Source organism: Dipodomys merriami, unplaced genomic scaffold, assembly GCF_024711535.1.
Source record: "Dipodomys merriami isolate MVZ:Mamm:240054 unplaced genomic scaffold, mDipMer1.0.p SCAF_3, whole genome shotgun sequence".
Taxonomy (NCBI): Eukaryota; Metazoa; Chordata; class Mammalia; order Rodentia; family Heteromyidae; genus Dipodomys; species Dipodomys merriami.
Window position 1 is genome coordinate 66,922,874 of NW_027204492.1, and position 14,099 is coordinate 66,936,972.

Here is a 14,099-nt window from a genome sequence, read left to right on the forward strand (position 1 = left end):
TGGTTAGTAGTATTAGACGTTGACAGAGCTGTGTTGAAGACTCCAAATATGATTGTTGATTTATCTATTCCTTCAGTTATTTTAGCTTTTGCTTCATGTATTTTGCAATTCCTTTGCTATCAAGGCTACTTGACCTGCTATTAATAGATTTCTGACTTCCTTTGGTTAATGTATCTATGGTATATGATCTTCCATTTTTTACATATTTTTATATTTAAGGTCAGTTTCTTCTAGACAATGTATAAATGAGTAATATTTTAAATTTCTGTTTTTACCTATACTTTATAATTTGTTTTTATTGGTGTATATTAACTGTACAAATTAAAGGGTTCCATTAGGGCATTTCTATACAAGCATGTAATTTACTTTGATCATATTCACTATTCTATTACTCTTTCTTACCTCCTTCCCCTCTAATCTTCTGGGGTAACTAGTGCTTTCACTTTATTACTTATACTATTTAAATTTGATGTTAGAGCTTGAGTCTAATATTTGATTTCTCATATTTGATTGTTTTCTTTTTGCTGCCTTCCTATCATAAATATCACTTTTTAAATAAATACATTTTACCTACAGCATTTCTAGTGTGTATATTTTGCATAGCTTATTTTTAATGCTGCTATATTGTATTTCATATCATATTACTTCCCTTTATGCCCATTTACCCATCCCCATTTATAACAGACACACACCTGGGTTTTATACTGGAAAAAAAGGAACTAGGACAGTGTTGGAACAACTGGGTAAATCTGAATATACATTATTAGACAGTTTTATATAGATATGTTATACTTCTCAAGTATGATAAATGTACTCTTACAGAGAACAGTGTATTCTTTGGTTACTGAGATGAATATGATAAGATTATCAATTGACCTGATTTTTCCTCCTTATTTCAACAATGTATTGATGTACATTGATTTTCAAGTATTGGAAAAAAATAAAATAAAATCTGTGTTGTAAGTTATTTTCTTTCAGTATTTCAGAAAGTCTTATGCCACTACTTTGGGCATCCTCATTCCAATTGTTTTCTCCTACAGATATGATGTCATTTGTCTTGGCCTAGTTAAAGGAATTTTTTCTCAAATTTTCAGTTATACTGTTTGAAATTCATAAAAATGATGACTTATTATGTTTTTCTTGGAATTTTAGAGAGTTTTCAAACCATAACATCAAGTACTTTTTCAGCCCTACCCTCTATCTACTCTACAAAAGTAGAGAATGATGCAAGAAGATTCCAAGTTTAAGGACAGCCTGGACTACATAGTGAAACTTTGTATCAGGCAAACAAATGGAAAGACCTCTCTGAGTGGTGTAGCACATATCTGTAACCCCAGCCCTAGGGAGGCAGATGCAGGAAGATCTTGAGTTTTAAGCCAACTTGGGGCTATACCCCAAGATCCTGTCTCCAAAATAAGGTCTTTCTAATAACTTAATTCATTAGTACCTTAATTCCCTTTTACTTCTATTGCTAATACCTTTTATCTCTCTCCCTAACCATTCTAAGGAAAAATGAATGAAGTCATAATTATAGGGTTCTAATTTGACAGAATTAATTTGTGCCCTTATAAAAAAGAAGAAAATCACAACCCTCTCTTCTCCTCCCCGCTACTTTCTCCCCCACCCTCCACACACAGGAAAGGCCAGTAACAACACTGCAAGAATACATTCATAGATTCATGTAGCGAGCTCTCAAAAAGGTAAAATTGCCAGAACCTTTATCATGGATTTCTAGCCCCCAGAACTATGAGAAAATAAATGTCTGTTGTTTAAGCCACTGAGTCTGTGACATTTTGTTGAGACAAACATATCTAGCCCACAGATTCCTAAAGAAAACATAGGACAGAGCTTTCTGACTTACATCTTAGCAATGGGACTTATTTGGAGGAAATAGCCCATGAGCAGCATGCCCTGGGAGGATATATCCTGTCCCTGGCCCCTGCCTGTGCTTCTCTGCTTTCAGGTTGCCATGAGGAGAGCATATTCTTTCCTTCATTCCCTTCCACTCTCAGGCCCAGAAACTACAGAGCCAGCCAACAGTGGACTAAAACCATGAACCAAAAAGATACCTTCTCTCCTTTAAATGTTTTCTCTGTTACAGTAACAACAACAACAACAAAAGATCAATGAAATAGTCAACAGGTATATATGATCTTCAGTGTTGCTAAATCATCAGAAAAAAATATATAATGATATCTTCTCACACTAGTTAAGAGACATATTATTTAAAAGACATATTGGATGTTTATCTCACTGGAAGATCATATGATAAGCATTGTGAGACACTGGGGTCAACACTCAGTATCATACACACACATACACATATACATACACACATACACATACATACAGTCTGTTGACCAAGTTAAGGAGATATTGGAATCTTCATATACTGTCAGCAGGAATGGAAAATGGTGCAGCTACTATAGAAAATAGTATGCATATTCCTTGATTATTCCACGAGTGATATGTGCTGTTTGTTTTTCTGTATATGGCTTGTCAATTAACATGCGTGCCCTCTGTCTTCTTTATTAATTTGTTGTCAAAATGACAGCATTTTATCTCTTTTATGGTACATGTATATATATCTATATCACATTTTCTTTATCCATTCATCCATAATTTGATACTTAGTAAACTGTAGAACAGCAATTACAGAGACTTGGCATGGGAAAAAGCAATCTTTTCTGTCAAACTAAAATTTCTCCATTTTGTAACAACTCACCATTCTGTACTGATATTTCCTGGTACTGATAATAACTGGAATTATTTGCTTTTTGATTTCTATTGTAATTATCATCTGTATTGTTTGAACTAGCCAGCCATGTCAAGGGTGAGTCTTTACAAATAGGGGCTGGAAAGGTGGCTTAGTGATAGAGTGCTTGCCTTGCATGCATGAGGCCCTGGGTTCACTTCCTCAGCACCACATAAGCAAAAAAAGCTTAAGGCACCACATAAGCAAAAAAAGCTTAAGTGGTGCTGTGGCTCAAGCGGTAAAGCATTAGCCTTAAGCTGAAGAGCTGAGGGACAGCACCCAGGCCCAGAGTTCAGGCCCTACAATCAACAACAACAAATAAATCAACAAATGGAGTTAAAGAAGACTACCCTTGAGTTGGAACTTTCCACTGTCTTTACCAATCTCCTCCAACTGTAAGAGTCAGCAGCCCTATTCTCAGTCCTGCCCCAGCCAGCCGTGTTGAGAAGAATGTGTGCCTTTGCCAGGCACTGATGTCTGACACCTGTAATTCTAGCTACCAGGAAGCTGAGATCTGATGGTCATCGTTCAAAGCCAACCCAGGCAGAAAAAGCCTGTGAGACTCTTATCTCTAATTAACCACAAAAAATAAAATTAAAATTTAAAAGCTGGAAGTGGAGCTGTGGCTCAAGGTAGAGTGCTAGCCTTGAGCAACAGAGCTCAGGGACAGTGCCCAAGCCCAGAGTTCAAGCCCCATTACAAGGGTGCATGCACACACACACACACACACACACACACACACACACACACACACACACACACACACACACACACACACGACATGTGCCTTTGCCTCCAAAAGGAAAGCTTCCCCCTAGTAGGGACCTCTCACTTATGGTTAGAGTGCTTTCTAACTTCCTTGTATTACCCCATTACCCTGGTAACCAGTTGTAAAACATTCTGAGGCTGACTCCTTAGCAACAAGAAGGGACATTGTTACCCCTTGGGTTAGGATTAAAAACTGAGCAGACCACTCCACCCAGGATGCCTGCCTAGCTCTGGGGAGAATAATGGCAGTACCTTTCTGCATAGAAATAACATTCCTTGACAAATTCTCTAGTATCTCTTGTGTGTCTGTTCATTTTCTAACAATGTGGAGTCATGTGTTTTCAACATTGGGGAAGGTTAGTCAATTGGAACAGTTATAGTTAGATAGAAGGAATAATTTCTAGTATTCTACAGGGTAAGGTGACTACATGTATTAATAACTATTAGAGTTGAGCATTGATGGCTCATGCCTGTAATCCTAAGATTCTCAGGAAGGGGCTGAAACCTCAAGATCTCAGTTCAAGGCCATCCTAGGAAAAAAAACTCAATAAGATTCTTTTCTCCAATTAACCAACAAAAAGGTAGATGTGGAGGTATGGCTCAAGTGGTAGAATGCCAGTATTGAGCAAAAACGCCAAATGAGAATGCAAGGCCCAGAGTTCAAGTCACAGTACCAGCACACACATATAAAAAAAGCAAACTATTGGACACTAAAGAAAGTATGAGAGGATTTTGAATGGTCTTACCACAAGTAAATGATACATGTTTAAGCTGATGGATATGTTAACTACTCTGATTTGATCATTACACACTGTATATATCTGTCAAAATATCATTTTACTCCATAAAAATACATTTACTTTTCAATTTAAAATAAAATAAAACTTTAGGAACTAAAATAGAACTACCATATGATCCAGCAATCTAAATTCTGGGTATTTAACCAAAAGAATTGAAACCCAGATCTCAAAGAGTTGCCAACAACCCTATGTTCATGGCAGCATTATTCACAGTAGTCAAGAATTGGGAAAAATTAAATGTCCATCAACAGATGAAAGGACAAAGAAAACATGGTTCATATACACAATGGAATTATTCAACATTTAAAAGAAATCTTACCACATATGAAGGCATGTATAAACTTTGATATAATGCTAAGTGAAATAAACAAGTCAGAGAGGGATAATTACAACATGATTCCATTTATAAGAGATATTTATAGTAGTGAAACTAACAGAAGCAGAGAATTGCTTCTATGGTAGTTGCTAGGGGATTGGAGAAAACAAAAATGTGGAGCTGTTTTTTGGGGCATATAAAATATATACAAAGTTTCAGTTATATAAGATGAATAATTTCAAGACATCTGTAGTTAACAATACCATAATATAAATACAAAATATTTATCAAATATGTACATCTCATATTCAATGAGCTTACCAAGATAAAAATAAAATAACTAGGTGGGTACTGGGTACTGCCTATAATGCTAACAACTTAAGAGGCTGAGATCTGAGGACTGGGATTCAAAGCCAGCCCAGTCAGGAAAGTCTGTGACACTCTTACCTCCAATAAAAACTACCAAAAATCCAGAAGTGGAGCTCTGGCTCAAGTGTTAAAGCAGTAGCCTTGAGCAAAAAACCTCAGGGACAGTGCCCAGACCTTGAGTTCAAGTCCCAGGACCAGCACACATGTCCGTGTGCCCACACACACACAGAATCAATAAATTAAAAAATAAAGTACAAGTAATGGGAGAACAAGAAGGAGGCAAAAAATTATTTGAAGAATTAATGGCAAAATTGTCTCAAATTTAATAGCAACTACACATCTATTGATCCAGTAAGTTCAACAAACCACCAGCATGGGAACATAAAGAAAACTACAATTATATTACAATAATATTGCTTAAAACAGTGATTAAGAGAAAAATTTTAAAGCAGCTAGAGGAAAAAAGACACATTAGAGGAACAAAGAATGATAAATACATTTTGGCCTACTTAGAGCATACTCCAAAGAATGATACCATTGTTTAAAGTATTGACAAAATTCTTGACAATATAGAATTATTCTTCCAGTGACATTAAGTCTGAAACTTAAGTTTGAGTACTTCCCAGACATACAAAACCCGAAATACCCCAGTACCAACCAGCAAACCATACTACAAGAAAATTTAAAGGAAGTCCTTCAAGCTGAAGGAAAATGATAACAGAGAAATATATGTCTACACAAACTAATAAAGAACAATAAAAAGGGAATTGCATGGAAACATATGATGAATTACACTGAAAAGATAAGAATTTAACCAGTCTAATAACATGACATCAGAAAGAGGAAAGAGGGCGGGGTGCCAGTGGCTGAGATCTGAGGATCATGGTTCAAAGACAGCCAGTGCAGAAGAGCCCTTGTGAGACTATTGTCTTCAATTAACCACTCAGAACTCAGAAGTGGAGGGGCTGGGAGGGTGGCTCAGTGGTAGAGTGCTTGCCTTGCATGCATGAGGTCCTGGGTTTGATTCCTCAGCACCACATAAGCAAAAAGAAAAAAGCCAGAAGTGGCGCTGTGGCTCAAGTGGTAGAGTGCTAGCCTTGAGCTGAAGAGCTGAAGGACACCGCCTACACCCAGAGTTCAGTCCCCACAACTGACAAAAAATAAAATAAATAAATAAATAAAAATTCAGAAGTGGAGATGTGGCTCAAAGTGGTAGACTGCTAGCCTTAAGCAAAACAGCATAGTGATAGTGCCTAGGCACTGTCTAGCCCCACAACCAATGCAAAAAAAAAAAAAAAAGAAAGAAGGAAACAAAAGTTCAATAATTTTTAGATTCTTACACCATTTTGAAGAACAAATATTTTATTTTTATTAGCAAATATTAACTTACAAGAGTTCCATTGTGAGATTTACATACATGCATATAATATACTTTGATCAAATTCATACCATCTGTTATTTTTCTTACCCTTCTTTATTTCCTTTCTTTTATTAGAGTTTTTAGTGGATTTCATTGTGCTTTTTTCATACATATATTATGTATTCCTTTAATATCCACCTCCAATCACTCTTTCCTTTTCCCTTTCAGCAGTACCCTTTAAAAAACCATAGCATGTTATTACATGTTTTAGATCTAGCTTCTGCATATGAGTGAAAATAATAAATATGTAACTTTCTGAGTGTGGATTATGTCACTCAACATGATCATGATCATGATCTCCAATTCCATCCATTTTTCTGCAACAACACAAGTTGATTGTTTTAAAAAATTATTATTATTAAGTTAGACCAGGAGGTTACAATTACATAACAATGCATGATCAATGTCACACCTTCCATCATTCTCCCACATTTTCTACCTCCCATCCTTACAACTATGTTCAGCTTATTTTTACAGGGGAAGATTTTAAGATAGAGAGAAGCAAAGTGAATTGCCAAAATCAGAAATTCAGGAAGTAAAAAATCCAGTGTCGTGTACCTGATTACCTTCTCATCACAGCATAGCATTGCTGCTTGGGAACTAGTTAGAAATGTAAATTCCCAAATGTAAATGTAAATTCCCTCTCTCAAGAAACTAAATCTGTCTTTTTAATTTTCATTCTTTTTCTTTGCCCTATTTTCCATATATGAATTGAACATTTTATAATCCTATTTTTATTTGTTTTTAATGTGTTTGAGTATATCTCTTTGCATAGTGTTTATTGGTGTTTGCTCTCAGTAATACATTATAAATACAAAATTTATCACTATCTTCTAACATCACTATGTATCAGGTTTTGTGAAATATAAAAATATAGAAACTTCTCCCTTTTCGATGGGTGACAACGTCAGACACCTTGTATTCATGTACTGTTTTGTAGAATGGGAACTTCTTTGTACAACTACTTAAAGATGATAATAAAAAAAAGTTTAAAGAAGAGAAACATCTCCCTTTTATATCCCTTTAAGTTCTTCTACTTATAAAATGTCACATTTTTTCTACATACACTGTGATCACATTACATGTTATAAACTTTCAGGGAATTCCTAATAAGGAATGAGGAAGGCAGTCAAGGGTAGTGGGGAATGTGTGGGAGAGGGTGATGGGGGTAAATATGATCAAAGGATATTACATATATGTGTGAAAAATATTGCTAAATTCACTGGGTGCCTCTGGCTCATACTTATAATCCTAGCCACTTAAGAGGCTGAGACTTGAGGATCACAGTCCCATACCAGCACAGGCTGGTTAATTAACCAGCAAAAAGCCAAAAATGGAACTGTGGCTCAAATGCCTTTAGCCAAAAAGCTAAGGGAGGGTACAAGGCCCCAAATTCAAGCCACAGTACCAGCACAAAAAAGAAAATATCATTAAATTTATTTTCAGCAATTTAATATTGGTAATTTAAAAAGAGAAAACTTTCCCTTTGATCACAAAACATAACTTTTAAAACCTCAAAAGGAAAGTATCCCATATTTACTCACACTTTTGCTTTCAGTGTTTATTTTTCCTTCTTGCTATTACAAAGTGAACTTACTTTTGTTATTCTGAAGAATTTGTTTTAGCAGTACTGGAGTTTGAACTCAAGACTTCACACTTGCTAGCCACATTTGCTACCACTGAGCCACTGTGCCAGCCCATCACATTTGTCACTTTTTCATGATAGCACTACTGTTAAATTCCCTTTGTTTTTCATCATCTGAGGATGTCTAGCTTACACCCTCAATAATGATGTATACTATCACTGAAAAGTCAACATAGGTTGACCATTCCTTTCCTTTAGCACTTGAAAATGTGCTGCTTTGTTAGTTAGGCTCTGTAATTTTCTTAGTAAGTATAAATAAGATATTGTTTCTCTTTAAGATTTTCCTTTTTCAGAAGTTTAATTATGCCTTGGAATGGCTTGCTTTTGATTGTTTCTATTGGTGTTTGCTCAGCTGCTGCTGCTGGTTCTGCATTCTCCTCTTCCTCTTCCTTGTTGTTGTCATTGTCCACGTCCTCGTCCTCGTCCTCCTCCTCCTCATCCTCGTCCTCCTCCTCGTCCTCCTCATCCTCCTCGTCCTCGTCCTCGTCCTCCTCCTCCTCCTCCTCCTCCTCCTCCTCCTCCTCTTCCTCCTCCTCCTCCTCCTCCTCCTCCTCCTCCTCCTCCTCCTTTTTCTTTTTCTTCTTTTTGTCAGTTATTGGGCTGGAACTTGAGGCTTGAACACTGTCCCTGAACTCTTTTGCTCAAGTCTACTACCACTTTGAGCCACAGCACCATTTCTGGTTTTCTGGTGGCTAATTGGACAGAACAATTTCACCGGATTTTCCTGCCCGGGCTGGCTTTGAACTGTGATCCACAGATCTCAGCCTCCTGAGTAGCTAGGATTATAGGCATGAGCCACCAGCACCCAGCTTGCTCAGCTTCTTGAATCTGGAGGTTGTTGTGAAGGTTTTGGTCATTGTTTCTTCCATTCCTTTCAATTTTGTCTTTTTTTCTCCTCTCTTATGGGGAATCTGTTGGTATGAATGTTAAAACTTTTGTAATAGTATGAGTGATTTCTATTACTCTATGGGGCTTTTTTTTTTTTTGCAAATGGGTATACCAGTACTGGGTTTTGAACTCAAGACCTGGGCTCTGTCCCTTAGCTTTTTCATCAAAGGATGGCCACACTTCCACTTCTAACTTTTTGCTGGTTAATTGGAGACAAGAGTGTCATGGACTGTTCTGCCTGGGCTGGCTTCTAACTGCAATCCTCAGATCAGCTTCCTGAGTGACTAGAATACAGGCATGAGCCACCAGTGCTTGGCTTATTAATTTTTATTTAAGATGGCTAATATTTTTCTGTGTCTTCTCCACCTTGCTGTTGGGCCTATCCACTGAGTTCTCAGGTACTGGTAGTGTTATGTTTTTGAGTTCTAAAAACTCCATTCATTTTCCACTCTTTTTTGTTATTGACACTGCTTATTTGCTGTGATTTTCTATTTTATAATATTTTGAAGTGCTTTGTAATTTCTCACTGAAGTATTTCATGGGATATTTTTAAATGTTTTTCAGATAATTTAAGTGTCTCTTTCAATATTGACATCTGTGTATTTTCTCTTCACATTCAAGTGGATATAGTTAGAAATTTTTCATTAGAAGTTGGACATTCTGGAACTCAAATTGTTTAAGCAGGTTTCCTCTGATACTTTCCTGGACAAATAGGGCAGGTCATTAGAAGTCCAGTTTTTACACAAGATGTCTCTTGCTAATCAGGTTGGTTAGGAGTGTGAGTTTGGTCTTGCCTCAACCTCCACTGATTCTATCTCAGTTATGCTAAAAAAAAAAAAAAAAAAACCCCACCACCACCACCACCAACAACAAAACAACCTCTCCTGGTTACTACTGTTGAGAGTAGAAATCATGGTTGTCTCCACTGGGAGGGGTCCATTTTCATTTAGGATAAATGTCCTTTTTCCCAAATGGTCCTTCTCTGTGGACAAGACGGCCTAAACGTCTTATTAGCTACAGTATTGTGATCCCTAGCATTTTACTACATGCAGGTATCTCACACCCTGTTTCTTGCTGCTTTGGGGGGGGGGGTGTTGGGGTGGGTCTGGGGCTTGAAATCAGGGCCTGGGGGCTGTCCCTTAGTTTTTACCCCTCAATGCTGGCACTCTTGAATCACATCTCCACTTCTAGCTGGAGATAAGAGTCTCACAGAGTCTCCTACTTGGGCTGGCTTTGAACCAAGATTCCCAGATGTCAGCCTCCTGAGTAACTAGGATTAAAAACATGATAAAACAATGTCCAGCTGCTTCTGTAGAAAAACTGCATCATGACTCTCCCTTCCCAGACCTTCCATAGACCACTGCAAGAAGAACAGAGGCTTTGTTTACACATGTGATTAAATGTGGCATGTTCAAGCTGCATGGCCCTGGGACACTCATCCCTATTTTTTGAGTCTCCATTTTCCAAATTGGAAAGGAGGCATAGGAAGGTCACAGGATTCTTGCAGAAATTAGTAAAAGTAGGTCACAAGGCCCAGCACACTGGAGGCTCAATAAATCACAATTCCCTCCTTTTCCTTTCCCTGTCAAAGGTGTGATGCAATCCATTCAGAGGAAGAAGAAACCAAGAAACTACCCATGCCATGTGCAGATCTCATTTAAGTATTCCAGGGCTTCAATCTCATGTCCAATTTATCATGTTTAAATCTTATAGTCTAATAGCTTGAACAGATACATTTGATCTCCTCCACACCTTTTCCCCCAGGTTCCTGAAAACACCACAGAAACACGAAGACAATTCCAGTAAGGCCACCATTAGAAGGAGAGTGGGAGAGAAGCAGGAACTCAGGCAGATCAGGGGAGGCCATGAAAGACCAAGTGCTGGCCCACACGGTCAGTTCTCAAGACACTATTGTGTTCAGAGCAACATCAACATTCTCTGGCCAAAGCTGCTCCTGGGGTAGCTAGTGACGAACTATGGCAATGAACACTTGGTCAGCACTCCTTTCACCTCCTGCTCCTCAGAGCAGTCGTCGTGATCTCATCAGCCTGGCTACCGTAGCTCCCATCCCCCCTCCAAGCGCGGGATAGGAAGAAAGTAGTAGCAAGAGAGTAAAAGGAAAACGAGCGCGCTCCATCCTCCAGGTCCCGGTCCCCCCCACCCCCCGGGATTCCTCAGCATCCCAGCCCCGCAGCCAAGGGCAGCCGCCACAGCAGATTAGATAGGTTCACCTTTCAAAAGGCTTTCCCGATCTTGGGTCCCCCACCCCCCGGGATTCCTCAGCATCCCAGCCCCGCAGCAAGGGCAACGGCCACAGCAGATTAGATAGGTTCCGCTTTCAAAAGGCTTTCCCAATCTTGGGGATCCCGAAGTTGGCTGGCGTGTGTGTGTGTGTGTGTGTGTGTGTGTGTGTGTGTGTGTGTGTGTGTGTGTGTGTGTGTGTGTGTGTGTGTGTCTGTGTGTCTGTGTGTCTGTGTGTCTGTGTGTGTCTGTGTGTGTCTGTGTGTGTCTGTGTCTGTGTGTCTGTGGCGGGGGGGGGGGGGGGGGCGGGGGGATGTCGGGTCTCGAACCATAAAGAGCAAGAAGCCAAAGACACTTTAGAGTCAATAAAAGAAAAAAAATAAAAAAGGAAAGCATCCGTGAATGCTGTGACCAGTACCCAAAGAGAATAAAGCTGTCTTGGAACCAATCCCTAGGGTCTCCATCTGGAGACTGGCTCTCACTCCCTCCTTCCCTCCCTCCTTTTTCCCTCCTCCCTCTCATCTCTTCCCACCCTCCTCCAAGTCTGAAGTCTGTTTCCGACTCTCTCCAACACCCCTAATCTTCACCTCACCTGTAAATCACTGGTGAACACGATCCTCTCCAGTTCCCCTCCGCAAGTAGCCCAACAATAGATATTTTCCATAGGTAACAGCTTGGTGCCCAGCGAGGGATGTTGGGGGTCTCGAGGTGGGCGGTGGAAGGGGGCAGGGATGCTGCGACGTACAGTGGCTCACTTACCTAATCTCTTTAATGCTTTCCAATTTGCACATGATTTCTTGTTCATCTGCCATGCTTTTCACTCTCAATTTCCCGTCCGGGAGAATCTTATAAATGCACCAGCCAAGGGATACAATAGATACAATGTAGCCACCTCCTCCAGGCTTGGGGCTCTGAGCCTGTGCGTTAGGAGCTTGGGGAAGGCCTGGGAGCTGTAGTCCGCAGCTCCAGGGCCAGCCAGGCAGCCCAAGGCCCTGTAGGACTACAACTCCCAGAAGGCCAAGCGAGACACTCCTGTTTCTCTTCCTGCAGCCGCACTTTAAATCAATTTGTCACAGATAATTAGCTCAAAGGTTGTGGGGAGGGCAGACCAATGGAAATATTCGTCTGACCAGCGTATGGAAAAAAATGAAGGGAAATAGTCCCGAAGACGACTAGAGAAATGAGAAATACACGTACCCACAACCGTTCTGGGCCTTCTGCCCCAGACACATTGGCAAATCTCTAATTAGTGAGCCCCTGGACACAGAGTGAAACCCTGCAAGGAGAACTAGCTTCCAAGATGTCAAGTGTCCTAGCTTCTGCCTAGTAACTTGTACGTTTGATATTGAGATTGAAGTGGGGGTGGAATGAGGAAAGAGGAGAGAGGAAGGAAGGAGGAGATAGCGATAAAAACTGGGGAAAGCTGGTGGGGAAACCTCTTTCCTTCTAGTTATCCATCCAATGAAACTTTACTAACCTCAGACTTTGCCACTCAATAAAGGAAGTACTGGAACAGGCAAAGATAAAATAAAAGCAAGTCCTTGCTTCTGAAAAGCGAGACTAAAAAAAAAAGCCCATTAATTACAGTTCAGTGAGGTGTCCTATTACAGGAATAAATAAGTTGTAACCTGAGCAGTGATGATGTAAATAGATCTCTCTAAACGTTACTAAGAATTTCCCAGAGCATAGAGGAAAAATTGGGTTTCCACGAAAGGACACAACAAACACACAGAGAAAGGAAAAATCGTTCAGGGTCTCAGGAGAATAAAGTTCATATGACAGATGTGTAGGTAAAAAGAGAAATGTATCCAGAAAACATAAGTTGTCATTGTTCCATTTGTAAGGACATGGAAAGACTTGGGAAAAATTATATTAAACGAAGTAAGCCAGACCCAAAGAAACATAGGCTGCATGGTCTCTCTAATTGGTAATAATTAGAATATGTCTAGGCTACCCTTAGCAGAGGATCACAATAGCTCAATGTATGTATGACCATATAAAACTATGCTAATTGAAATGAACTCCAAGAAATGGAATCGAGTGTTTTTCTTAGTGTACTGTTTGCAATTATTTCTTTTTTCTTTATTCCCCCTACCCACCCCACCCCCGCCCTGCTTCAGTTTATTCCCTGTTGTCACTGATTTGATTTCTGTACTCTTTGTCTTGAATGTAAGTTCATCTGATTTGGGAAAGGGAAGGTGAATCACAGAAATGGTGGGGGAAAGGGTGAACCAGTGCAACAGTGATACTCACTAGACGCTATGTTGGAAATGAAATTTACAACTTGGAGGGGAGTGGAGGGAAATGGGAGAAAATGAGGGAGGGGGTAACTCTTCAAAAAGAAATGTACTCATTACTTCTGTAACTGTAACCCTCTGTACATCACTTTTACAATAAAAAAATTTTTAAAGCATAAATTGGTGATTTGAATGTCAGAATAAAAAGTTGGGACTTAATCCTATGTACCACATATATTCAGTAGCAGTTATTAAGTGCTCGCTATATGTCAAGTAATGTGAAATAATATTAAGTGTTTTTGGTGGAGGCAGAGGAGATGGAACCCAGGGATTTATGCATATTTAGTATAATCTGTACTCATGAACTATGCACCAGGCCCTAACATAAAATAATTTGAGCAGCATAGGAATGATCATGTTGAAGGCATGTCTGAGGAAAGTGACATTGGAAGCAAAGTGGAAAATTAGAAATGACAGTACTCAAAGAGCAAGGACATACCCCAAGAAGTAGGCTTTGGACAAAAGGAGGATTTGACTCTCTTCCAACTACAGGTGTGTCAGAAATTTCCCCAAGCTTCCATTTGCCTGAAACTCAGTTTATCATCTGAAAAATGGACTTCCAGTCTTCAAATGTTTATTTTGAAGACTCAATGAGATCAT

The 14,099-nt window shown here is 39.3% G+C and overlaps 1 protein-coding gene across 1 annotated transcript in view; it reads right to left on the reverse strand.

Moving 5' to 3' along the window:
- Positions 1 to 12,212, reverse strand: part of Zc4h2 (zinc finger C4H2-type containing) — a 28,294-nt gene extending 16,082 nt beyond the window's left edge. Inside the window, exon 1 of the mRNA XM_070039093.1 lies at positions 11,962 to 12,212. Within this exon, the coding sequence (XP_069895194.1) occupies positions 11,962 to 12,014 (53 nt within the window). The 5' untranslated portion in view covers positions 12,015 to 12,212. The remainder of the gene's footprint in view (positions 1 to 11,961) is intronic.
- Between the last annotated feature and the right edge of the window lie 1,887 nt (positions 12,213 to 14,099).